General features: G+C 36.3%; 2 protein-coding genes and 1 long non-coding RNA gene across 3 annotated transcripts in view; 2 read left to right on the forward strand and 1 right to left on the reverse strand.

The window, feature by feature from the left end:
* The first annotated feature begins 91 nt into the window (after positions 1-91).
* On the forward strand, positions 92-3,410 carry LOC127505485 (uncharacterized). The gene is made up of 3 exons (XR_007927711.1): positions 92-1,500; positions 2,573-2,652; positions 2,805-3,410. It is a non-coding gene; the product is annotated as an uncharacterized LOC127505485 (long non-coding RNA).
* atp6ap1lb (ATPase H+ transporting accessory protein 1 like b) lies at positions 1,512-9,751 on the reverse strand. The gene is made up of 7 exons (XM_051881071.1): positions 9,558-9,751; positions 6,973-7,013; positions 5,974-6,059; positions 5,451-5,692; positions 4,109-4,159; positions 3,749-3,992; positions 1,512-3,056 (listed from the first exon to the last, which is right to left on the reverse strand). The coding sequence occupies exons 1-7, from the start codon at positions 9,656-9,658 to the stop codon at positions 2,820-2,822; spliced, it is 1,002 nt and encodes a 333-aa protein (XP_051737031.1). The 5' UTR covers positions 9,659-9,751; the 3' UTR covers positions 1,512-2,819.
* A 2,384-nt stretch (positions 9,752-12,135) lies between these two features.
* dnah12 (dynein, axonemal, heavy chain 12) overlaps positions 12,136-25,436 on the forward strand; it is a 29,085-nt gene continuing 15,784 nt past the window's right edge. The window contains 35 exon segments of the mRNA XM_051881032.1: positions 12,136-12,425; positions 13,292-13,319; positions 13,321-13,380; positions 13,480-13,506; positions 13,609-13,798; positions 14,081-14,144; positions 14,888-15,046; positions 15,637-15,832; positions 15,983-16,171; positions 16,286-16,439; positions 16,577-16,668; positions 17,259-17,437; positions 17,599-17,734; positions 17,820-17,945; positions 18,051-18,185; positions 18,589-18,782; positions 18,919-19,159; positions 19,272-19,457; positions 19,556-19,756; positions 20,210-20,404; positions 20,506-20,627; positions 21,358-21,640; positions 21,724-21,843; positions 21,929-22,085; positions 22,268-22,440; positions 22,606-22,758; positions 22,989-23,228; positions 23,319-23,564; positions 23,655-23,774; positions 23,864-23,973; positions 24,261-24,444; positions 24,535-24,675; positions 24,800-24,883; positions 25,007-25,195; positions 25,313-25,432. Coding sequence (XP_051736992.1) covers positions 12,232-12,425; positions 13,292-13,319; positions 13,321-13,380; positions 13,480-13,506; positions 13,609-13,798; positions 14,081-14,144; positions 14,888-15,046; positions 15,637-15,832; positions 15,983-16,171; positions 16,286-16,439; positions 16,577-16,668; positions 17,259-17,437; positions 17,599-17,734; positions 17,820-17,945; positions 18,051-18,185; positions 18,589-18,782; positions 18,919-19,159; positions 19,272-19,457; positions 19,556-19,756; positions 20,210-20,404; positions 20,506-20,627; positions 21,358-21,640; positions 21,724-21,843; positions 21,929-22,085; positions 22,268-22,440; positions 22,606-22,758; positions 22,989-23,228; positions 23,319-23,564; positions 23,655-23,774; positions 23,864-23,973; positions 24,261-24,444; positions 24,535-24,675; positions 24,800-24,883; positions 25,007-25,195; positions 25,313-25,432 — 5,388 coding nt within the window. The 5' untranslated portion in view covers positions 12,136-12,231.

Consider the following 25,436-nt stretch of genomic DNA (forward strand, 5'->3'; position numbering starts at 1 on the left):
TGAAAAAAAAACATTGAAACAACATTTGTAACCACAAAACCAGTCATAAATTGCACAGGTATATTTGTAGCAATAGCCAACAATACATTGTATGGGTCAAAATTATCGATTTTTCTTTTATGCCAAAAATTATTAGGATATTAAGTAAAGATAATGTTCCATGAAGATATTATTTTTTTTACATTTTCTACTGTAAATATGTGAGTGGATATGCATTGCTAAGGACTTCATCTGGACAACTTTAAAGGCGATTTTCTCAATATTCTGATTTTTTTTGCACCCTCAGATTCCAGATTTTCAAATAGTTGTATCTTGGCCAAATATTGTCCTATCCTAATAAACCATAAATCAATGGAAACTTATTTATTCAGCTTTCAGTTGATGTATAAATCTCAATTTATAAAAATCACCCTTAAGAATGGTTTTGTGCTTCAGGGTCACATTTAATGCTAGATGGTACGTTGAATCAATGATATGTCTTCAACAGCATACAAAACAAAATATCTGCCTTTTAAATTATTATGATCAGTATTATTATTTTTGATCATATAAGACCTCTTCAAAAATCTAAAATAATGTTAAAATATAATTATTATAATTATAGGGAAGGACACTCTTTGCAAAAATGCAGACTGTACATTATCCTGCACAGCTACTGCAAAAAAAAAAAAAAAAAAAAAAAAAAAAAATTAATACATGGCCATGAAATATTAATTTCAGAAATTATTTTATAATTATTATTATCTTGAAACTTCTGCTAACAAAAAATAGTCCATTAGTCTATCAATATACAAAATAATCGGCCTAGCAACAAGACGGACACTGCAACAATATTACAGTAATATTAATAAGCTACTGAAGTCATCTGAGGCCATGCTTTTGCAAGTTGTGTTTATATGTAACAAGACAGCGCGAGTCCGCAGAGCGCTACAAGAAACATGAAAGTAGCGCCAGTTTCAGTTACCCGGATGAGCGGACTGCAGCGCTGCCATGGACGACGGATTGACCAATCAGAACCGAGTATTCCAGAGCGCTGTGTAAAGAAATTAAATAATTAAGGAGATAACAATTAGTAAGTAGCACTCAGCCATGACTAAACCAACATGATATTGTTTGTATATGCAGCACAAAGCCAGACTAATGCCAGCTGTGAGGCTGTTAGACCCTGCAGGAAAACACACTCGAGCTGTGAGAGTCGATGACGCAGAAAGTAGAGCATGTGTGAGTAAAGTTTGTTTCGAAGGCCGACAGGTAAACTGTCCCGGTAAGAAGGCAGCGCCGCAGGCTCCTGCTGAGAAGTGTGAGATGAAAGCAGATGGCAGAAAGGGCAGGAAAAATGGAACAGGAGGGGGTTGCTGCCTTTTCACCGCAAAAATACGGGGCCATAGCAGACGGTCAGCATGAGGTGGGCAGCGGTCTGCATAGCCACGACCACTGCTTTACCATACATGGAGAACAACACAAGAAACGCATGCGTTTTTCTACTAGTAAGATATAAAGGTATGACGCACTTTGAATTTTGATCTGTTCACTGTTTATTGTTCAGACTGAATTGACTGATGTTCAGAAAACTTCTTGTGCACTTCAGTGTGTATGACCATCATTCAAATGAACACATTGTTACCTCCAGAATCAGACGTGCCATGGTAGAGGTTTATCTCTAGTCATTGTCATGCTGCAGGTTATTGTGATAATGAGTTACTGATGTTATAATTGTAGATATAGAGGTATACTGATTATGATACTGAGGGTATTAAACACTTAGATGAATAATTGTACAGCATTCTTTCAGCATTACCTCACTATAGTTATACTGTCTGTACTATAAATTCTTAAGGGGTGCTAAATTCGTCTATTAGTCCTAATATATTCCACCTGAAAAGGGACAGCATATAGATCTAGCAATTATGAGATCATATAAAAATGTTCTGTGCAATACATCAGTTTCCGAAGCTTAAAAAAGGTCTTTTTCTTGCTATACATTTTACGCACTTGATATTTATAGATTTGAAGGTGCTTAATACTGGAAGTTTGTTAATTACTAAAACAGCAGTTGAATCTAGATCTATATGAATATCTAGCTGATCATTTAAAGCCAATGAGTATATTTATGAAGTTCCTGAATCTATATTGTATAGTCCTGGAATACATAAATAGTATTAAGCACTGTACATTTATGGTTTGTTTTGTATGTTTCGTATTCACATTATTACTGTCAGTTACCCATCAAGGTTGACAAACAATTTTGCACCACTTTGGCAGTCATATAACAGTTCTTGTAATTGGCAGATCAGTCTGCGGACTCCATTACAGATGAATGAGATGGTGATTTATGAAGTACTGTTAAAAAAAAAGAAAAAAAAAAAAAAGAAGACGACTTCCATATCAAACCACAGTCATTTCTGTTTCACAGTCTTTTCTCTTCTGCCATCTCTGCCTTGTCAATTAGTATATTTCTAACCACTGAACTTGTATCCAGTCAGTGAAGTGCTTTGAAAAGTCCACCAGAATGGTGATCTATTAAAAGGCAATCTCACTTTTTTTTTTTTTTTTTTTTGTCCTCGTTTCATAGGCTTCCCAGTGCTGGTGCTGGAAAGCCGTGAGATGTCCAGGTTTTGGCTCCAGCCTGGGTTTTAACACCTGATGCATCAGGTAATCTCATCCTCTGGTTGTAAGAAGTAAGGTTAAGACAGTGATAAGGGGAGGAATTAGTGCCAGGCAGGAGGAAGACCAAGAGGACAACGCAGCCATCCAGAATCAGAACTAGCAATCCTTTTCACGCTGGTCTTTTGCTGGTTTTACAGCACCGCCGTCGCTCCTCACACGCTGTTCTTGTCTGGGAGCTCGGCCTCGGGGGTGCGGGGGAAGTAGACGGTGGTCTTGTGCTCTTCGTAACGATCAATGTGCTTGAGGTGGACGACCATGTGCAGGGCGTAAGCCAACACCAGTAGTAGAATCAAAGAGGTGATCAGGCCCATCAAGATGGCTGGAGTGAAGAAAGTTGCACAGTCACTTGCTGAAGCAAACTTGTTGGACTGGACATTAAAGGCCTGGATCTGAAAAAAGGTATAAAACAAATGTTTTCTGTCTGAGAATGTGCTAAATAACACTTTAAATTTTATTGGGAACCTAAACATGAACTAGACCTTGCTCTGTTTACTGATGTATAAAACAGAGAAATGTCTTTAGAAATACAAAATATAAATTTATTTTTAAATAAAGTTAATATGCTGTGTATTTTTGTTACGTTTTATGTTTATCGTCTTACAATAAATGGACAACTTTGAATTTTGTAACATCTCGCTGTTTTTTCAGCACTTTGTTGTTTTTAATTTGACAAAAAATGCTATGTGAATAGCCCCTTATGCACTCTTTAAAATAAAGGATCCAAAATGGGGTTTTCTCAGTGATTCCATATATGAATCATTTTTGGTTCCCCATAAGAACCTTTCAGTGAACAGTTCTTAAAAGAACCATTTTTTCTTAGTGTGAAGAACATTTTTAAAATCTAAACAACCTTTTTCCGCTACAAAGAACCTTTTGTGGAATGGAAAGGTTCCATGGATGTTAAAGGTTCTTCCCAGAACCATACATTGATGCCAATAAAGAACTTTTTTGTTGAGCATTTTCTATAAATAAACTTAATCATTTTCAAATATAGTATGTCAGCTAAAACCACATAGACTTTCAGAAATACAAAATTTCAGTAAACTTTTGAAAACACCCCAGCACATTTCATGGCAGCTACCTGAAAATCTGTGAAAGTGATGTGCCAGTTTGCCGAGCTGTCAGTGTGGGAGCTGGGCACCAGTAGGGTGTCATATTTCTGTAAGCTGCTGACATGCTGGCAGTGGTAAGAATAGGTGGCGGGGGCATAGACCTCCGTGGCATTGAACGTGGCCTCGTGAGTCCAGTTGTAGTGGATGTGAACACTGTCCAGAGTGAACCAGTTCTGGCTTACTGATTCGTAGAATGTGTTGGACATCTGAAGCCTTCAGAAAACAGACAAGAGGAAGTAATTAACAACTCAATGTAATTATCAGTTCGTGATGTTTTGCGCTAGCTTCTGATGGATACGTCAAGATGAGTGTAGAAAAAGAGTGTTTACCTGATGACAAGTCCTCTGATGTCTTCCACATCGCCCAAATGCAAAGATAGCCTAAAAAAATACAAAATTGTCATCAGATTATATATACAGTACTGTTTAATATTTTTGTGGGAACTGTGATACATTTTCTCTGGATTCTTTGATAATTAGTGAGTTTAAAAGAATAGCATGTATTTGACATTTTTGTAACATTATAAATATTTTTACTGTCACTTTTGATCAAGTTAATGCATGCTGAAAACTATTAATTTCTTTTAACCCTCTGGTGCTCTTCGGTCTTTAGAATTTTTTTTACTTCATCGGAATGGTACGAAACTTGGTAAAGGTTTTAGCACTTGCTATGTGGGAAAAAAAAAAGAAGAAAATCATGGACATGATTCGAAAAGGTTAAATCGTCCTGGAAAAAAAAAAGTCACACTTGTGCTCCTCACGGTCAAAAATGGCCTCATTGGAAATGAATGGGAGACTAATTTCATCTAGTGAAAACATTTGGTAGTGTAGCCAAACAAAACAAAACAATTTTTTTTTTGAGATATCAAGCACAAATTTGGAACACAACTTGCTTACATTTATGGCTTTGATTTTCTTGCAGTTTTAGAGTAAAATGTGTTTTTGAAAATATATATTTCATATAAAAATGAAATAGTATTTTTGTTAATTTTTCATAACAATAAATGTAAAATTCTGTAACTTCTTTTTTAAATTTTCACTTCATTGAAAATTAAGTCTCTTAAGTGCTCTAAAGCATTCAAAATTTATGAGTTTAAGTTGAAAATTTCATTTTTAGGTCCATGCTCAAAAAGTGAACAAATGGATTATAACTACAGTGCAAATATAATTTAGTACCATAAAACAGCCTAAAAATACAAAATATTAAATAAAAAAAACATTATACAACTAAAATATAGTACATTAATTTCGTTGAAATAAAAAAAAAAAAAAAACGGTAATTTTTGACCAACACGCAAAGATTTAAAAAAAAAAAAAAAAAATCTTACTGACTCCAAATTTTCAACAGTATATATTTAGGGGCCCCAGAGCCCCACATAAAATGTCTGAATGTGAAAAATAAAATATTAAAATATCCAGTAACCAAATGGCACCTACAAACATGAATTTAGTGGATGAAGTCAGTTCCCCTCAGTCCAAAGTGCTGAAATACTTTTAAAATTTTGAACAATATAGCTATTGTTTATCGTTCTTTTAAATAAATGCCACTTGGTTTGATATTTTGTTACATGTTTTGTTAGATAAATAATACATTTTAGGGCCATTAAATATAGTACAAAATCCACTAAATGCTACTGAATCTATGGCAGGAAGAGTTTTCAGGAATACTTACGTGGCCTTCTCCTTTGTACAAAGAGAGCCTTTGGTGTCTACTTGTGCATTGGGTCCAAACACCCTCTCTGTGAGGTCCAGGAAAGTGTTGTTCCTGTATCGAATAGCCAGTCTTTTAGCTTTGAAGAGGATGCAGATCTTGCCATTGTAAGCTACAGTCAGTGGGGAGTAAGGTCCCGAGCTGGTAGACTGAAGCAACTTCCGTTTGGTTCTGGGCTGGGCATGCAGATGCCACCCGTAAGGCTGTTTGAAAATGACAACAAGACAAACTGAGTGATGATGTATGGAACATGTGCATTATTGATGGGCTTCTCTGATCTCAAATGTTTTCTTAGGAAACACTCAGGCTTAAGATAACAGATGTGACAGATATTTCCTGGCCCACAAATGCTTTTTCCCCCCTCATAATATGTTAGTTCTAAATCCGTCACTGTTATTGGTCTTGTAGGATGCTGGGTGAATTAAGGCAGAGATGTTGCTTATGGAAGCCAAGGTCACATTGACTATCACGGAAAATGCAATACCTGCAGTATTCTTCTGAGTGGATTTTCAGCTGCAGGCGAATAACTCTCCTCGTGTGAGGCACTTGGACTCTCAACATGTTCTCCATCTGCATCATAAAATGTTGAAATAGGACAATTGGGGAAATGGCATGGTGAGTTCTTTCAGCACAGAGAAACACTATATTTTTAAGCACACAAAATGAATGTGCAAGAAAACTAGTTTTCATTTTTGCAGTATGAAAGTAAAATTCAAAAAGACGACAAAGAGGTCTAGAGATAAAACTTATAGAATGTTACAATCAACACAATATGCAATGGAACCACACTAGTACCGTATATTGTTTATTTCAATCTGAAATAATATTCCATTTATATTAGCTTCTAATAAACTTTTTAAATAAAAGCTGCTTAAACTGTCATTATACAACAGTTAGTTCCAGTTCCTGAATTTGATTGGCAGTGGGGATTTTTCAGTGACACTTTCTACAGGTTAAATCATTACACCAGTGGGTGGTGATATAAGTGATTAATTGAGCCATTTTCAGGCAACTGATTTGCTCAAAAACGCTTTCCTTCATTAATGGTTTTTGTGAGTAAGTCATTGAATTGTTCACTCAACCGTTTTGTTCAAAACATTGATTCAGGAATGAAAGTCGACTGCTGTAAGTTATTCGGAGACATAACTGCTGTGGCTTCATTTGGAAGTATTTTTGTAAGTGGAGCAAAAATAGTTAACTTGTAAATTATGCAATATTAACTTCTTGTTTATTAAAATGTAGCATAAAACTGTTTCATTCGACCTGGCAGCTTACACAGTGCTCAGTAACGCAATGTAAATAATTAGATAAACACAAGTTTGACGTTACACCGTTATGCACAAAGTTAACAAAAATGACAAAAAAATCACACTCAGCAGAAATTGGGATTACTATATTTAAACAAAGCTGAATGCAGAAAGTTACACAAATAATGCAAGCATGCCCAAAAAGCATAACTGCCATTCAAGTAATCGATACTGACCTGTTCTAATTCTCACAGCTTGATATGGTGGGACCTCCGAGCTGTGATGGAAAAACAAAGCAAAACAAAAAAGGGGGTTGATCTCTTTGTGTCAGGCTGTGGCCTACTTATCAACGTCTAAGACAGATTTCCCATAGATCCACTCAGCTTGATGCACCAGTGATGCATGACCACAAGTCTGACATCTTCAGTCCAGATTAGTGTCTCAGGAGAAGACAAGACATTTAGTTGAATGTCATGATTCTCATGTGCTTAGCACCTCAAGTCCATCAACAAAGTGGGAGCTGAAAATTACTTAATGGCACCTTGCGTGTACATACGCACATCTTGTGCCACCTCGTCCCTCGCGCTGGAACTTGCTAGATTATCCTAAGATGAACCGTTTATACGTCTAATCGCAGAGATAATGAGCTTGGCGGACGATCTCCTAAAGCCTTATTAAGAATCTGCTGCCCTATTTGGGAGAAGGTTTCCTGCTATGTCAATGTGTTGATGTCCAGAGCTGGGCCTAGATTAAGGCCTGTTCACCTGCAGCAAAGTCAGTAGGGTGTGTGATTGTGAACGAGCGCATCAGATGACCCTGGTTCACTCCCTTTAGGTCCATCTCTTATGTACTACACCGGGCCCACCCCACCCACCTCTACTACACTGGAATTTAGCGCTTAGAGCTTTGTGATCATGTAAGAGATTAAAGAATACAGCAAAACATCAGACTTGTGGGGAAAATAAACAGATTACTGCATGGAGCATTTAAGTTCATTCAGTTCCTAAGCGTGATATGAGCATTGAATCAACAGAGATGTGACATATTGACTCATAAAACCCCTATAATCCAATCATGGTGATAATACATCTCAAATTCAGGTGCAAAAACTGAAAAAATGACATATGAAGAGCTCATTTGTACAATTTTTCTTCTTTCCGGGTGTTTCTGCTAAAAAATAAAAACCAAAACAATGTACATAAGCACAGAAATGACATAAAAATGAGCTCTAGAACTACATTTGTACGGGGTTTTTTTTTTTCTTCTTTCCAGGTAGTTCTGCTAAAAAATAAAACAATGTAAGCACAGCAAATATGGTCTTCCGAGCCCTGCTGAGGAGTGTGTGTGCACGAGGAGTGACTCTCGCCTTTGTTCTAATGCCAGTTTACCGAGGTCAGCAGCTGAGGACTGCGCTGCTGTCATTGGTTATGGCTGGACACAGTAGCCTAAGTGCTGAATTGAGCATTTATGTAATGAAAAGCAGCACTCACACTATGTCTTCACCTCACTGGCTCTGTCAGAGCTCAATATCATCTTTTGCATACATATTATAGGTTTAGCATACAGATTAGCACAGTACTCTACAAACACAACAATGCTTTAAAATAGATTTGTCTGTTAAATGGTAATAAGATTAAAGCCTTTGGGTTAATTCTACTTGCTGCCATTCTTGACTGTCTGTTTTGGTCTGCAGTGACCCTGAGAAACTTGAGGAGGGTTGTAAACCACTCAACACTTTTTACTCCTAAGACACATTTCTGGACTAACAAGATCCCCAATGTTTCAACAGCCTGCAATGCTGCTCTTATCCCTATAAATCCTAAGCTTTAGATTCTATCTAGGGAGGGATGGGCAAGTTGGTAGGTTGTTTACCAAAGTTGCAGTTTACAGAACTAAAGGAAGACATCTCGATCTCTATCATATAAAATATTCACATATATTATTCATAATATTCACATATAAAGGCATCAATAATTCTAGGAGGTAACAGATCAGATAAACACAAAAGAATAACCACTAATTTAAACGTAATTTTGGCTCTTTGATCAAATTAAAAATGACAAAAACCTCAACTTGGATCTTATTCATTTCAAACAATTACAATACTCATAAAAAAAACACATAAAAAACAAAATATATCATGTGACAAATCAGGCATCATCCAACCAAAGTTTGCTGATGTTTAACTTAATAACTTTTTTTTTGGTAATTTCATTTAAATTTAAATTTAAACTAACTATCCTGTGTGGCGAGCAATAGATTATTCATAACTAGTATTATTTTTTTGCCCACTCTCATATACAGTAATATCAGAAGAGTCAATCAGTTGTAAATTAATAAATGAATAAAAATAAATAAATGTATCTAAAATAACATATTTATGCTATTCCAGCTTTGATCTGAGTAAAGGAATTCAGCGACTGTAAAAGTGAACAATAAACTGACTGAGTATATTTAAAGATGCTCAATATAGCCAGAGCCATCACTTCTTTCTTCTGTTTCTTGGAGTAGCATCTGTAAACTGACTCCTACAGACACTGGATAGGGTCTGCCTGCTGTCCCATTGTCATAGCCATGTTTGAATGTCTTGTACTTACAGAGAAGAAAAACTGCAGCAAAACCACAACACACTCTGAATCTAGAGCCCACGTACGTCAAATTAATTTATGAGTTCCTTGAATGCTCTTTCAGCATTTTCCTAATAAAGCGCATTTTCTTGGTGTCTCTTGCCCACTGTAAAAGACTAAGACAGTGCATCAGCTGCACAGCATCACTGCCCCATTCCCCCTCCCCACGCTAGAGCTGAAAGCGCAGCTCTTACCTCCTGTCCAGGATCGCAGGCACTTGATCGAAGGGCAAAGACAGAGAGATAAACACACACAGTAACAGGGAAAAAAACAGGAAAAGCTTGTGTTTAGCCATTGAGACAATCTGACGAGACTGCCAGAGATGAGGTCTGCTTCATAATCTGCTCTGAACGCACATCCCTAAACCTGGGCTCTCTGACGGGCGGCCCGCGCAGCCAATCAGCGGGCAGGGGGGAGATAATCGTGCGTCATTCGCCTCACAGCCTTCATTCTTGCAGCCTTTCTCTCTCCCCACACCCTCTCTCTCTCTCTCTCTCACACACACACACACACACTCTTCTACCCCTCCCCTATCGTTTTTCTCTCTCTCTGCACCCTCTGTCTCATACAAACATACAGTAGCTGCCGACCAACCTCAAGCAAAGGGGTTTACGTGTTTCAGCTCCAGTCCCAGGAGCCTAGTTTCATAATCACTTGATATCTGGCACGGCTAAAAATGACTTGAGAGCGTGAATTTGTTTAAAAGCAGAATTAAAGGTCGTGACAACTGACCTAGATTTACACTGAAAGCTTTAACCAAAATGAATCAAATAGTAGAAACCCCTAAACCTTATCAACCTCCACTGTGCATAATAATCTTAAAAAGGGATAGAAATATTTTTACTTACCCTCATGTCATTCCAACCCTGTATGACTTTTTTTTCCTCTGTGGAACACAAAAGAAGAAACGTTTTAAATGTCCAAAACAACATTGGACCCCATTGACTTTCATAATATTGCATGCTTTAAAAAAGCAAGAGGAGATCTGTGATAAAAAGTTCTGTTTATGGTCAACATCTTATCTAGATTTGTATTGTGTAAATGAATGCCAGCAGAGTGGTTTTACTGAGCCAAGTGGGTCATTTGCCCCTTGTCTTAAATGTGCTTACAGTGTGATTGATAAGCAGAGTGACAACTGTCAGTCATCTTCATTGGGTAAGACAGACCTATTTTAATGTCGCCTTCACACTGGCCTTAATACAGTGAAATGCAGCATAGACAAATGTTTACAACATGTTGTGCTGCTTTTGCTCATAATGGTAGAAGATGTAAAATCATGAAACATAATAGCTTGCTTTGACACTCAGACTGCAGAAAATGCAGAACATAATTTTTTTCAGATCACTTGAGGGACCAGGCTGTCTTGTCCTCAGACACCCTTTATCATGGTTTTGCTTACATGAGGACTCTTTTTTAGGGCAAGGACGTTTACTGGACCACAGTGGCTGCAAATGAATCGCACCCAGACGGTTCACACCGAGACAGACTAAGTAGGATCTCTCAGAAGGTAATTACACTATAGGGCATCTACCAGTACCACATTAATCACACCATGCGGCTAATTGTAATGATGTTGGGAAAATGTTGCCATCTTGTGGTGTGTAGTGTTCACAAATTCAACACTTCAACTTTTATTTTTATATTTCATGAGTTTGGTGATGAATGCATACTTCGTTCAGCACCAAACTTCATCCTTACTAATTCTTGACATCCACATTAGAATATGCAAATGAGTATGTTTTTTTTTTTTTTTTTTTGCTATGGTATCTCAATGAATACGACATATTATTGGAAGTTATGCGGTGATGACTGATGCATTTTATTATGTAAGTAGTCTGCTATACTGTAATGAAGATCTCATTGATTTACAAGCTATCAGAATGGCATCTTAATTTTTGACATAAATAATTAAGGTGTTTTTGTCCTCCTCAAATATGAACCAAAACATAAAGGATTATTATTATTATTATTTAAATATTTTGTCTAAAAGTTCAATAAACTTCCATTTAAAACAAACAAAAAAAAAAAGATCAAAAGTTTTTTTTCTGACTATTATTTCATATGTCAGGCTTTTACAGGGTTTATATAGGAATGAAAACCACAATTATATTAAAAAAATTATATTAAAATAACATTACATATCAACATAGTATATTGCATCCTTTAACAAAACATACTAAGAAGGTAACAGGTTTATTGTCATTATTTACTCACCCTCATGTTGTTCCAATCCTGTATGACTTTCTTTCTTCTGTGAAACACAAAACAAGTTAGAATGTTAGGGACTGACAGGTCAAATTCACCATTTACAGTATTTTAATTGCTTCTTTTATCTATACAATAAAAGTGAATGGTGACCAAGACTGTATTTTGCTTAACATGGATCGTAAATGATATACGTTTGCAACACACAGAAGATAGAAAGTCATACAGGTTCGGAAAGACATAATTATGAGTAAATCAGAATACTTTTTTTTTTTTTTTTTTTTTTTTGGCGAACTATCCCTTTAAGAGATATCTCACTGACATTTCTCAAATGAGCTCCTTGTGTTCGCTGATAACAAAGCACTTCCGATTTTGCATCCATGGTAACCTATATGTTGACGGAAATACCACAAGTGCAACAAACTTGTCAGTTTGGATCAAGGAGCTCAAAAAATACCGTTAGTAGTACGAATGACGTGTCAAAGCTAGATAAACGGTAAAATACGTAATTACAAACTGATTTGTAATTCATTTAAGTTGGGTATTAACACAAAATTCTGTTTGATATGTTTCCCCCATAGTTCTCGCAATACGAACAAATTCTTAAACACATTAATATATGTTTAAACGGAACAAATATCGTACTTTTTTTCAGTCGCTGAAATGCCGACCTCATCAGGGGCTTTTACGTCTCGGACGGTGGATGGTTTGAAGAGGTACAATGCTCTGCCTCCTATCCCAAGTCCACCGGTCCAGGAGGGAGAGTCAGGCCTTCCAGAGAGCAGGCTGGCCGTGAGGAGAAAACTCCTGCGACACAGAAGGAGCAAGGAACAGCGACAACAGCTCCAAAAAATGATGTAATATTAAGAGCTTTGCTGGTGTATTTAATTACTATTGTTTTATTATTATATGTTGGGTGAACATTACAAATACACTACCGTTCAAAAGTTTGGAGTCACTAGTTCTTTTAATAAATAAGTACTTTTATTCAGCAAGGATGCATTACATTAATCTAAAGTGACAGTAAAAAGATTTATAATGTTAGAAAATATTTCTTAACAAAATGCTTTTTTAAATTTTCTATTCATAAAAGAATCCTGAACAAACAAAAAAAAGTTTTCACAATCATCTTAACTGTTTTCAACTTTGATAATAATAAGAAATGTTTCTTGAACAGCAAATCAGCCTATTAGAATGATTCCTGAAGGATCATGTGACTGAAGACTGGAGAAATGGCTGCTGAAAATTCAGCTTTGCCATCACAGGAATAAATTACATTAAAATATATTTATATAAAAATAGTTTTTATAAATTGTAATAATTTTTCCACAGTATTACTGTTTTTGCTGTATTTTTGATTAAATAAATGCAGCCTTGGTGAGCGTTAAAGACTTCTTTCTAAAACATTTAAAAATCGAACAGACCCCAAACGTTTGAACTGTAGTGTATATTGTGCAATTACTTTCCAAGTGTTTATAATCACATTTTTTGTTGCAGTTCACTTAAACAAAATTGTAAAGTTTTAATGTATACATTCGAATAAGTGATCACTTATTCATAAGGTCATAACAATAGCATGTGTAATAATTATCCAAAAATTAGAAAAATGTTAACTGTAGTTTTAGAGATGCTTGAAATGTTGTCAACTACTCGAATATATGTCATTGGGTGCTTTATAATATAATAGAGTCATATTGTAATGTGATATCTGAAATTGTGTTAGAGTTGACAGGGCAATGCAAGCTTACATGCAGGGCCAAGGAAGCAGGACCGGCATCTCCTTCATCTCCTGAACCAGAGCTTCCCTCAACAGTATGAACTTTTTACTTGATCATACATCTCACACACTATATGATTTTAAATAGAGATGCATCTGTATTATTAATAATGTAATTTAATTTTGTTTTCTAGATGATCAATGAAGAGAGGAAACGATATGTATGCTATTATATTTTACTTCATAATTAACCTCTTTTTTTACATGGTGGATCTTTTCATTTAATTGTGTTTTTTACTTTTTCCTCCACATTCTTCTTGTAGATGAACTACTTGTTCCTGAAAGAGTGTGTTGAGCAAAGTCCTGTCGCGCCGTTTCAGCCACAGTGGCTGGATGCCATGTTGGCCCGTGTGTCCCATCGGCTCCTTCAGGGGCCCGGCAGACAAGAGTTGCTTGAGGACATATGCAAGGAGGTCGGTGACACCTATCTCAGAGTCATGATCAAGCACAGAGGTGAGTCCAATCATTGCTCTGGAATGTAATCACATTAAAAACACATTATCATTGACATTGTTGTCTTGATAATGTCAAAGCGGTCATTCAAAATCACATTGGTCCTGTTCATTTGTCATAAAATCTTAAACTTGTGATTAACAAGGACATTTTCCAGAAATGACTATATATTTACAGTAAATAATATAAATTCTAGATCCGTTTTTTGTATGTTTTAAAGTTTTTATCTAGATACTCAGTATACTGGGTTTTTATTATGTTGTTATTAATGTTTTTTTCTAGTAAGCACTATACTGAAAGATCCACAGTCAACTGACACAATTTCTCAAGACAGCAACAGATCTGAGTAAGTGTGCACATTTTTACAAATAAAAATGTACGTTCTAGCAACATTTAACATAATAATCTTAAAGGGTTAGTTCATCCAAAATTGAAATTTCTATCATTAATTACTCACCCTCATGTCGTTCCAAACCCGTAAGACCTTCGTTCATCTTCGGAACACAAATTAAGATATTTTTGATGAAATCTGAGAGGTTTCTGATCCCCCACAGAAGGCAATGTAATTACCAACATTCAAGGTAGAAAGGTAGTAAAGACATCGGTAAAATAGTCCCCGTGACTGGAGTGGTTCAACCTTAATGTTATGAAATGACGAGAATACTTTTTGTGTAACAAAAACAAAACAAAAATAGCGACTTTATTCAACAATTTCTTCTCGTCCCTGCCAGTCTCCTATGCTGTGCACGTTGTTTGTTTTGTTTTTGCGGACAAAAAGTATTTTTGTCGCTTAATAACATTAAGGTTGAACCACTGTAGTTACGTTGACTATTTTAATAATGTCTTTACTACCTTTCTGGACCTTAAATGTGGTAGTTACGTTGCTTTCTATGGGGGATCAGAAACCTCTCGGATTTCATCAAAAATATCTTAATTTGTGTTCCGAAGATGAATGAAGGTCTTATGGGTGTGGAACGACATGAGGGTGAGTAATTAATGACAGAAATTTCATTTTTGGGTGAACTAACCCTTTAATATGGCCAGTTTATAAAGTGTTTTACGACTTAAGATCTTGGTTTTCTTCACCAGGATTCTAGATTTCTCCTGTCCATGGCATGACAGCTTTGTGCAGAGTCGAAAAGAGATACAGAAGAATCTACACATATTGCATCCAGCCATGAAGAGTGTCCTTGATATTTGCTACAGCACATTCTCCCACCTGCTCCTTATTGATCTCTCAGACTGCAGGTACTGCTGTTCTGCTTGATGATGATGGTGTTTGTGGTCTGGGATCACTCATTTTCTGATTACATGCTGTGTATTTGTTGCTTGGGTCAAAATAATATTTTCAAGATGAAAAGGAGAAATCTTTTGAAAATCAAATTCAAAACACAAGTTGCACAAATATGCAATCTTTTATATTCATGTTGGTTTCAAACATTATTAATAGCATTTACGCCATTTTCAATAAAATAAAATAAAATTATGATTCTAAAAATGTGAAGTTGAATAATAAAATAATAAATACTAAATAAATAATAATAAAATACTAATAAATAATAATAAAATACTTTCAATACACATGTTGATTTGCTATGGCAGATAAAAGTTATTAAATATCAATAAAATAAAATAAAAACAAAACAACTTTTAAGAATAATAAATATATAATAATTAAACTACTTTAAAAAAAGAATATTAGCCTTTTAATGAGACTCCTTTGCTTTTTTTGCAAACTCTGGACAGTCACACCACCTATATTAAAACTATATTAAAGTAGTTATCCATATGAATTGAAATTTGAATGAGTAATGTACATCTTGAAACCTTTTATAAAGGTCCACAGGGCCTATAGACTGTGAGAGTCTGAAGAACAAAGTGGCTGTGGAGTGTGAGAGAGTCGAGGACAGACTCATGAAATCATGGTTTCCCAAAGTCATTCACCTGCTCACCAGCAAAGACACTCTGCAGAATGTCAAACCCAAAAAGCTTGACTCCTTTTACAACTGTGCCTCAACTCTTATATCTAATCAGGTGAGCTGTGAGCTGTGAGCTGAGTATTGTTTTTCATGCAGTTTCATATCTGCTAGCAGTAACTATGAGATTTATTTCCAACTATTGGTGTTTTTGTTGCCTAAGGGTAATTGAATGATTGGTTTTGTTTACCCTTTGTTTTTCTTTTAGCTAAAGGCTCTAGTTGAGAGGAGTGTGGTGGCATTTGTCAGCTTGTTTGATCCCCTCAACATCAGCAAACTCCCCCTATTCAAGATGGACTTAATATTTGATGACGAAAGGATGGATTTTTATCCTAATTTTCATGATCTAGAGCAGGCTGTGCTTGAAATTGCAAACCTGATCAGCAGTACCATGCAGGTTGGGAAATATATTGTTGTGCAATTGGGTTGCACATAATTATTCTGACTATGTGAATCAGATCGGATCCATCTATGCGCACATGTTTGATGTTAAGTCTTGCCTGCCCCACAGAAAGTGCAGACGATCCAGTCATGGCTAGCAGAGGTCAACATTTCTGTAGTGGATGCCAAGCTCTCAGATCATGTTCAGATGTGGGCAGAGACCACTCTTAGGAATGCTGTAAGGATAAACTTGGATGGACCCGCTAAACACTTCCAGAGTTATGGTGAGTGACCAAAACACCCTAGCAACACCTTAGCAACCACACAGCAATGCTCTAAAACCACATAGATATTAGCAATATGTTTTGTGACTCTATTCTGCTGATTTTTTTTTTAATCTTTTATCATGGATATTATTTAGTTGACAGCTATGACTGGTTGGTCAATGGGACGGCACAGTCTCAAGTGGAAAAATTAATGGAAGAAGAGCATTCTTTTGATGAGTACACTAAGGTCTGCTCAGATTTATTATACATTAATACATTACATTATATGAATACATTATATACGCTACTGTTCAAAAGTTTAGGGTCGATAAGATTTTTTGTTTGTTTGTTTTGTTTGTCTCCTATGCTGCATTTATTTGATCAAAAATACAGTAAAAAGAGTAAATATCATTATTAAAATTACTGTTTTCTATTGGAATATAATTTACATTTATCATTTCTGTGATGGTAAAGCTAAATTTTCATCATCTTTACTCCAGTCTTCAGTGTCACATGATCCTTCAGAAATCATTCTAATATGCTAATTTGCTGCTCAAGAAACATTTCTTATTATTATCAATGTTGAAAACAGTTGTGCTGCTTAATATTTTTGTGGAAACTGATGCATTTATTTGAAACAGAATTTTTTGTAACAATGTGATATATACAATGTAGAAGTCTTTATTAATTTCTTTCAAAACAAAAAACAATCTTACTAACCACAAACTTTTGAACAGTAATGTATTTTTAACATTATGCTAAGGTGTTTGTTTTTATTGTTTTGTGTTTAATCTGTTTTACACTGCATGTCTGTGTATTCTGCATCCTGCATGTCAGCAAGTGGAACGGTTTCGGGCATTGTCGCAAGAGATATCTGGTCTTCCCTCTTTGATCCATTTTGACATGGTGCGACTGGACTGTGAGGAGCTCAAACAAGGTCTTGCAAAGAAAGCGAAAACCCTTTCCGAAATCATTGTGGGGAAGCTCGTCAGCTCACACCATCAATGCAGTCTTCAGTAAGATCAGTGCTAGAGTTGTTTTGTCAATGTGTTATAGTTCACCTTTATGTCTTTCAAAACTCTGTTTGACAGTTTTAGGTGAACCATCCCTTTATCTACTTTCACTTTAAATATGTGATATATTTGAAATTTAGCGAAGACTTTTTTTTTTTCTTCAGGATTTGTAAAGAGTTTGAGGCCATTCAGGACAGGGCTTTGAAAGTCCCTGAAACAACAGAGGACATGATAGAAATGATTACTTACATTAATGAGGTGAAAACCAAGGAATTAGAGGAGCTCAACAATAAGATAATGGTGGGTACCTCAGAACTATGTACTTTTACATGTTCTCAGTGTGGATAACAATTAAAATGGTTACTTTTTAAAATACATTTTCCAGGAAACACAACACAGGATGAATTATTTGATGGACGTACATATTTTTGATGCAGAGCACCTTGAACTGAATGCCACAGTAGTGCTCTGGCCACAAAACATTTACCCGATCTTCGATCAAAGTGATGAGGTGATAATTATGAATAAATATCCAGGGATGGATTTGAATGGATATCAAATATATAAACTTTAAGTTTTTGTTAGAAGGACTTACTGTACACACTCGTTTTTGTAGGTGATGGATGAAGCCAAGCAAAAGGGTCAGCAAGAACTTATGGGTCGAAGAGAGAAGCTGCTGCTAGAACTAGAGAAAGTAGGCCGCAGGATGGAGGAATTTGCAGAGTGCTCTGAACTCGATATGATTCAACAGGTATTTTACAAACTGAAATCTTCAGTTTATTTGTCCAGTTAAAGCAATAGTCCACCCAAAATTAACATTTTGTCAGTCACATCATTTCGATCCCATATTCCATGGAACACAAATGGATATCTGTCAGGCAGAACATCCATGCTTCTGTTTTTCATACTTTTTGATGCTTTTTCTTTTTTGGAACTTGTCATGGTACATATTTTATTGAATGGATAACAGAAGCTTTGACATTGTGTTTAAGATCTCCTGTTATGTTTCATGAAAGAAGGTAAATACATAGTTGGTATGACAGGAAGGCGAGAAAATTATTACAGACTTTTTTGGCTAAACTTTCTTTGATCTAACCTGTCATGATTATTGGACTTCTGAAAGATAGTATTGCTATACTTCCTCTCCTTTCCAGTATGCTTCTGATGTGAGAGCAGTGCAGAAAAGAATCCAGGACATTGAGGAATCAATTGTCTTTATCAACAAAGAAGAAGCCCTTTACAATTGGGAACAAACCTTATACCCAGAGGTGGAGGTGATCAAGGAAACTATTGAGCCATATCAGAAGCTCTTCAACTTGGTTCTGAAATGGCAACGCACAAGAAAGAGGTTTGTGGATTCATGTTCCTCTGATCCATAATTATGAAATGCATCACTTTATTGACACTATTTTCAGACAGTTTCTTTTCCTCTACAAGAACCTGATTTATGTTATAACGGATGCTATCTTGTCATCTGAGTGTAGATGGATGGACGGGTCTTTCTTGGATTTGAATGGTGAGAGTATAGAGCTGGAGGTTGAGGAGTACATCAGAGAAATATACAAGATGCTGAAGTTCTTCCTGCAGAAACAAAAGAAGGCTGCGCAAGAAAAGGAGAAAAAGGCAGGACAAAAGAGGAAGCCCAAAGAGGAAGAGGAGGACAAACAGGAGAGTGCCACTGTTCTCATCTGCTCAAGTGTTGTAGAGCAGGTCAAAGAGTTCAAGGTAGTGTTTTCACCCTACAGATAAAAAGATTGGTTCATCCAAAAATGAACAATTTACTCACCCACATGGAATTACATGTAGGTAGATAAATGACAGGATTTTTCTGTTTTAGGAGTACATTCCAATGGTGTCCATCCTGTGTAACCTCGGCATCAGACCTCGGCACTGGGAGCAAATGTCAGAAATTGCAGGCCATGACTTGACCCCTGATTCTGGCAGCACTCTGCGAAAAATCCTCAAGCAGAACCTCACCCCGTACCTGGAACTTTTTGAGAGCATCAGTGCAGGAGCCAGCAAAGTAATAACACTCTGAATCCACCAAGATGAGTTGGTGCAGTTATATGCCGTAAAGAGACAAAACACCTCACGTATTTTTTTTAAACTGTTCATTTTCAGGAATTCGCACTGGAGAGGGCCATGCATAATATGGTGGAGGTTTGGGATACGGTGTCATTTCATTATCATCCATACAGGGACACTGGCGTGTCCATCCTTTCCTCTGTGGATGAGATTCAAACTATGCTAGATGACCAGATCGTGAAAACCCAAACCATGAGAGGCTCTCCTTTCATCAAGCCTTTCGAGACAGAAATTAAGGTGAACTTGATGAAGGATAGGTATTTCAAAACATTTTGTAGTCACATAAAACAAGTAATCGATTACTGGAAAATTTAAAATGTGTTTTATTCACAAATGTGAACCAATACAAATAACTGTTTCAAAACAAGCTTGCTTCAAAAACCAATGTGTTTCTTTTGGAAGTAAATATGTATTAATACAAATTAAAAAAGAAAAAAAATAATGAAGGAATTAATCTAATAAAACTTTTCCTCTCACCTGGAGCTTAATGCACATATAAAAACTTTTGTGTCTATATAAAGACTACCATATTTTTATTGATTCACATGTTCTTAGAAATTGGTTAAGTGTGTGCATAAGGAATATTTGGACAGATATTAAGGTAAAGAACATGTTTTTTTTTTTTTCGTGGTCAAGGGATACTGAGTTAATTTAGAAAGATTAATTTTGATTTTTGCTGATTGAAACCAGGTCTGGGAGGAGCGTTTGATCCGTATCCAAGACACTATAGATGAGTGGCTGAAGGTACAACATCAGTGGCTATACCTGGAGCCCATCTTCAGCTCAGAGGATATAATGAAGCAGATGCCTGAGGAGGGCTGTCTCTTCCAGATTGTAAACAAACACTGGAAGGAGGTCATGACACATTGTGTGAAGGACCCAAAGGTGATTATCATTTTGCACATGTGCTAGCATGAAGCTCATTAATCGGTTTTATTTTATGTTTGAAAGAAACTAATACCAGTAATACTCCCATTTTTGCACAGATTTTACCTGCAACATCTCTTCCTGGCTTGTTTGAAAAACTGCAAGAGTCCTACAACCTCCTTGAGAACATTATGAAGGGCTTGAATGCATACCTTGAAAAGAAAAGATTGTTTTTTCCACGGTAATATATTTAAAAATGTGCATGTTTCAAGCTAAAGTATGTAATTTTTTAAATGTTTAAATAAGCCATTCATAAGTAGATTTTACAGAAAAGTTTAAGTGCTAATTTGTTTGATCATTCTGACAAGTACCAACACAGCAACACTGGCTTAACCAAACATGCAAGTTTGGGCTGGGGCTATGTTTTTTTTGTTTTTTTGTTTTTTTGAGGAAACATGTTTGGAAATAGGCCTTATTTTTTGCAGTTCCATTTAGTGTTATTTTAGCAATTATTTATATGCTATTATAGTATTTATTAATATACTATTAGCTTTCATTTTTATATTTTCAGTTTTCATTTTAATTTTGGTTTGATTTATTGCTTTGTCATTTTTATTAGTTTTATATATACATTTGTTTTATTTAGCTTTAATTTATTTCTAAGTTATTTATTTCAATTTAATTTATTTTTTATTTGTTTTAAATTTTATTTTAGTTTTAGTAATTTAAAGCTTTCTCTTATTTATTTCATTTATTTGCCTAGGCAACATTTCTAATTTTCATTTTTTTTTTTTTCAGCTAATATTTATATTTTATTTTATTTGAGCTTTATTTTAGTTTATTTAAATCATTTTAGTTTTAGGTAACAACACTGCACACTTCACCTTTAAGTTAGTGCACCTAATCATCCTATCAAACAGCCATGACATGTAACCTCTATATTTATTAATAATCATTTTCACACTCTGTAGATTCTTTTTCCTGTCAAATGATGAGATGCTGGAGATTCTCTCAGAAACCAAAGATCCCATGCGAGTGCAGCCTCACTTAAAGAAATGCTTTGAGGGCATCGCCAAACTGGACTTCCTGCCCAACCTGGACATCCAAGCCATGTACAGCAGTGAGGGGGAGCGTGTGGAGCTCATCGAGAAGATCTCTACCTCTGAAGCACGTGGAGCTGTGGAAAAGTGGCTGGTGCAGGTGGAAGACATCATGCTGAGAAGCATCAGGGATGTGATCAATCGCTCCAGGCTGGTAAAACTCATTTGCACTTTTTGTTTCAAATTTAGATCTTTATTACATTTTATACACTGTGTTACTGTGATTAATGTGTTCAGGCTTATCCAGAGACTAAAAGGAGTCAGTGGGTACGTGAGTGGCCTGGACAGGTGGTCCTCTGTACTTCTCAGATGTACTGGACACTGGAGGTACATGAGGCCATCAGGAGCGGAGCTAATGTAAGGAAAACAACTTTGAATATTAGTGGACCATTGAATTTTGTGTTTATTTTGCTATTTGTCTAAGATGTTGATGATTTCATAGGGTCTGAAGAACTACTATGAGCACCTGCAGAATCAGCTGAATGATATCGTGGAGCTGGTGAGGGGGAAGCTGCCCAAGCAGACACGCACCACTCTTGGAGCCCTAGTGACTATAGATGTGCATGCCAGGGATGTTATCATGGAGATGATAGAGAAAGGTTCTCTTGTTTAGATTAATCTGCATGGTAGCTCTGATATTATGTAGTTTATAAAGCAATCATTCTTCGATCTTGTAAAAAAAAACATTTTAAAAAATTATCTTTAATGTGTGACATAATTGTTTGTGTTATTTTGTTCTTTTTTTTTTTTTTTAATTTTCAACTTTTGACATCCTTTTCAGGAGTTTCAAGTGAGACCGATTTCCAGTGGCTTGCCCAGCTACGTTACTATTGGGCTAATGACAATGTTCGTGTCCGCATTATAAACTGTGATGTCAAGTATGCTTATGAATACCTTGGAAACTCTCCTCGCCTGGTCATCACACCGCTAACAGACAGATGCTACCGAACTTTGGTATATTAAATGGCTAATTTATTTTATGCTATTTATTACAATTTATTAAATCTGAAACAACAACCAAACAGTAATCATGCTAGCTACATATTTATAACTTTTGTGATTATTTTGAGGCATAATTATTTTATTTTATGATATCTGGCTTATTGTTCCCTTTCAAAGATTGGAGCATTTTTCTTAAATTTGGGTGGAGCTCCTGAGGGACCTGCAGGCACAGGCAAAACTGAAACCACCAAAGATCTGGCCAAAGCCCTTGCTGTTCAGTGTGTGGTGTTTAACTGCTCAGATGGCCTTGACTACCTAGCCATGGGGAAGGTGACAGTTTTTACATTTCAAACATTAAGCTGGTGTTCTGTAATACATCAAGGACTCATCAAAGACCATCGTATCTGGTTATTCCTCGGAAACTTCAGCATGTTCATCTCTTACACTTTAATTTCATTAGGCTATGTTCAGCAGTTTATCTATAATATACTCAATGGGCTCCGTGAATAACATAAAAACTCTTATATTAAGTCAACATTTGTCTGACTATTCTTTCCTAGTTCTTCAAGGGATTGGCATCTTCCGGTGCCTGGGCATGCTTTGACGAATTTAACCGGATTGAGTTGGAGGTGCTGTCGGTGGTGGCTCAGCAGATCCTGTGTATTCAGAGGGCCATCGAAATGAGACTTGAATATTTTGACTTTGAGGGCACAGAGTTACGCCTCAACCCCAACTGTTTTGTCGCCATCACCATGAACCCTGGATACGCTGGCCGATCTGAACTTCCTGATAACCTCAAGGTGTTTTTTTTATTATGTGTAACTTGTTTCATTAACATCAGGCTGTCCGATGTGGCTTTAACTGTAATGTTCTGTTTTCATATTACTCAGGTCTTGTTTAGAACAGTGGCCATGATGGTGCCCAACTATGCACTGATCGCTGAGATCTCCTTATACTCGTATGGCTTCCTCAATGCTAAGCCTCTCTCAGTGAAGATTGTGATGACCTACAGGCTGTGCTCTGAGCAGCTATCTTCTCAGTTTCACTATGACTATGGAATGAGAGCTGTTAAAGCAGTGCTGGTGGCTGCTGGCAACCTCAAACTCAAATTTCCAGACGAAAACGAGGATATGCTTGTAAGTAAATGAAATTGAAGAATAGTTGGCATAGTGTCTTATACTCTAAGTTGGCTGCAATCTGATACGTTATCCTCATTCTGTTGTTAGCTTCTCCGATCCATCAAGGATGTCAATGAGCCCAAGTTTCTCTCCCATGATATCCCTCTTTTCAATGGAATCACCAGTGACCTGTTCCCAGGAATTTCTCTGCCTGTGGCAGATTATAAGGTATGTTTTTGCTTGTTTGTTTAGTTTCTCATTTAGATTGCTGGTGAGAAATAAGATATTTCAATTACATATTTGTTCATGTGCACTAGTTGTTCCTGGAATGTGCTGAAAAGTGCTGCAAAAAGCACAATGTGCAACCTGTCAAGGCTTTCCTGGACAAAATGATTCAAACTTATGAGATGATGATAGTTCGTCATGGGTAAGTGGGTATTTCTTCACCAAAAATACTGGTGATGTAAAACATCTTTTTGTTAAGCTGTATGCCAGGCAAAAAAGATTGCAAATGTAATATTAAGTTTTATTTAATACTGATATTATAGTAATATTATAATACACATACAGTAGTCAATCTTCTATAATAATAATATAAAGCAACACACACTTTGTATCTAATGTAATTTTCTTTTTTTCTATTAAACAAGAAGATTGTTATCCAATGGTAAGGTTGGAACAAATAAACAAATATTCTCTTAAAATATTCCATAGGTTCATGCTTGTCGGAGAACCATTTGCTGGAAAAACCAAAGTACTTCATGTTCTTGCTGATACTTTGACCCTGATGAATGAGTGGGGTTATAATGAAGAAGAAAAAGTTGTGTACCAAACTGTCAATCCTAAATCTATTACGATGGGCCAACTCTTTGGTCAGTTTGATCCCGTGTCCCATGAGGTGAGAGTTTGAATTGTACATCAGACAGATTAAAAACAACCATTTCTTTATTTGTGCCTTTTTTTCACCTGTTAATTTCTGTTTTATCAGTGGACTGATGGGATTGTGGCAAACACCTTTCGGGAATTTGCCTCCAGTGAGACCCCAGACAGGAAATGGGTGGTGTTTGATGGCCCCATAGACACGCTGTGGATTGAAAGCATGAACACTGTGTTGGATGACAACAAAAAGGCAACTGTTTTATATCTATATATATAAAATATATAAATATACCTTTTATTTCAACGTTGTTGGAGCATTCCCTATTAGACGGGAGGCTGGTGGATGTTGTCACTGAAATTTTGTTTCGTTTTAGCTATGCCTCATGAGTGGGGAGATTATTCAGATGTCCAATCAGATGAGTCTGATTTTTGAGGCCATGGATTTGTCGCAAGCCTCTGTAAGTCAGCCTGTCTTAATATTTAATATTAAACCATAGCACTGTCCAGATATACAGCATATTTGAAGCCACTTCAGCTTTCATGATCTATAGCATGCTAACAATTTCTGATTTCTGAAATAGCCAGCCACAGTGAGTCGCTGTGGAATGATCTACATGGAGCCATCTCAGCTAGGATGGTCTCCTCTAGTGCTATCATGGATGAGAACACTTCCTGACCCACTTCAGGCACAAGACAATTCCACGCTACTGCAGCAGCTCTTTGAGTGGTTACTTCCTCCGGCACTTGTTTTGTTACGCAAGCAATGCCGGGTAATTGCTTTATGTTATGAATTGCATATAGCATAACCATGTTAGATTATATTGATCACAGATGTTGTCAACAAATCAGTAGGAGCTCATTGAGTTACATTAATTTTCATATTCCAGGAGGTCATTCCCACTAGCAACAGTAATACTGTTGTATCTCTCACACGACTCTTTGAAATGCTGCTGACTGGACCTTTAAATGAAGACCCAGGGAACAAAAACATACGCACATGGATCATGGTAA

Source organism: Ctenopharyngodon idella, chromosome 22, assembly GCF_019924925.1.
Source record: "Ctenopharyngodon idella isolate HZGC_01 chromosome 22, HZGC01, whole genome shotgun sequence".
NCBI classification, from domain to species: Eukaryota; Metazoa; Chordata; class Actinopteri; order Cypriniformes; family Xenocyprididae; genus Ctenopharyngodon; species Ctenopharyngodon idella.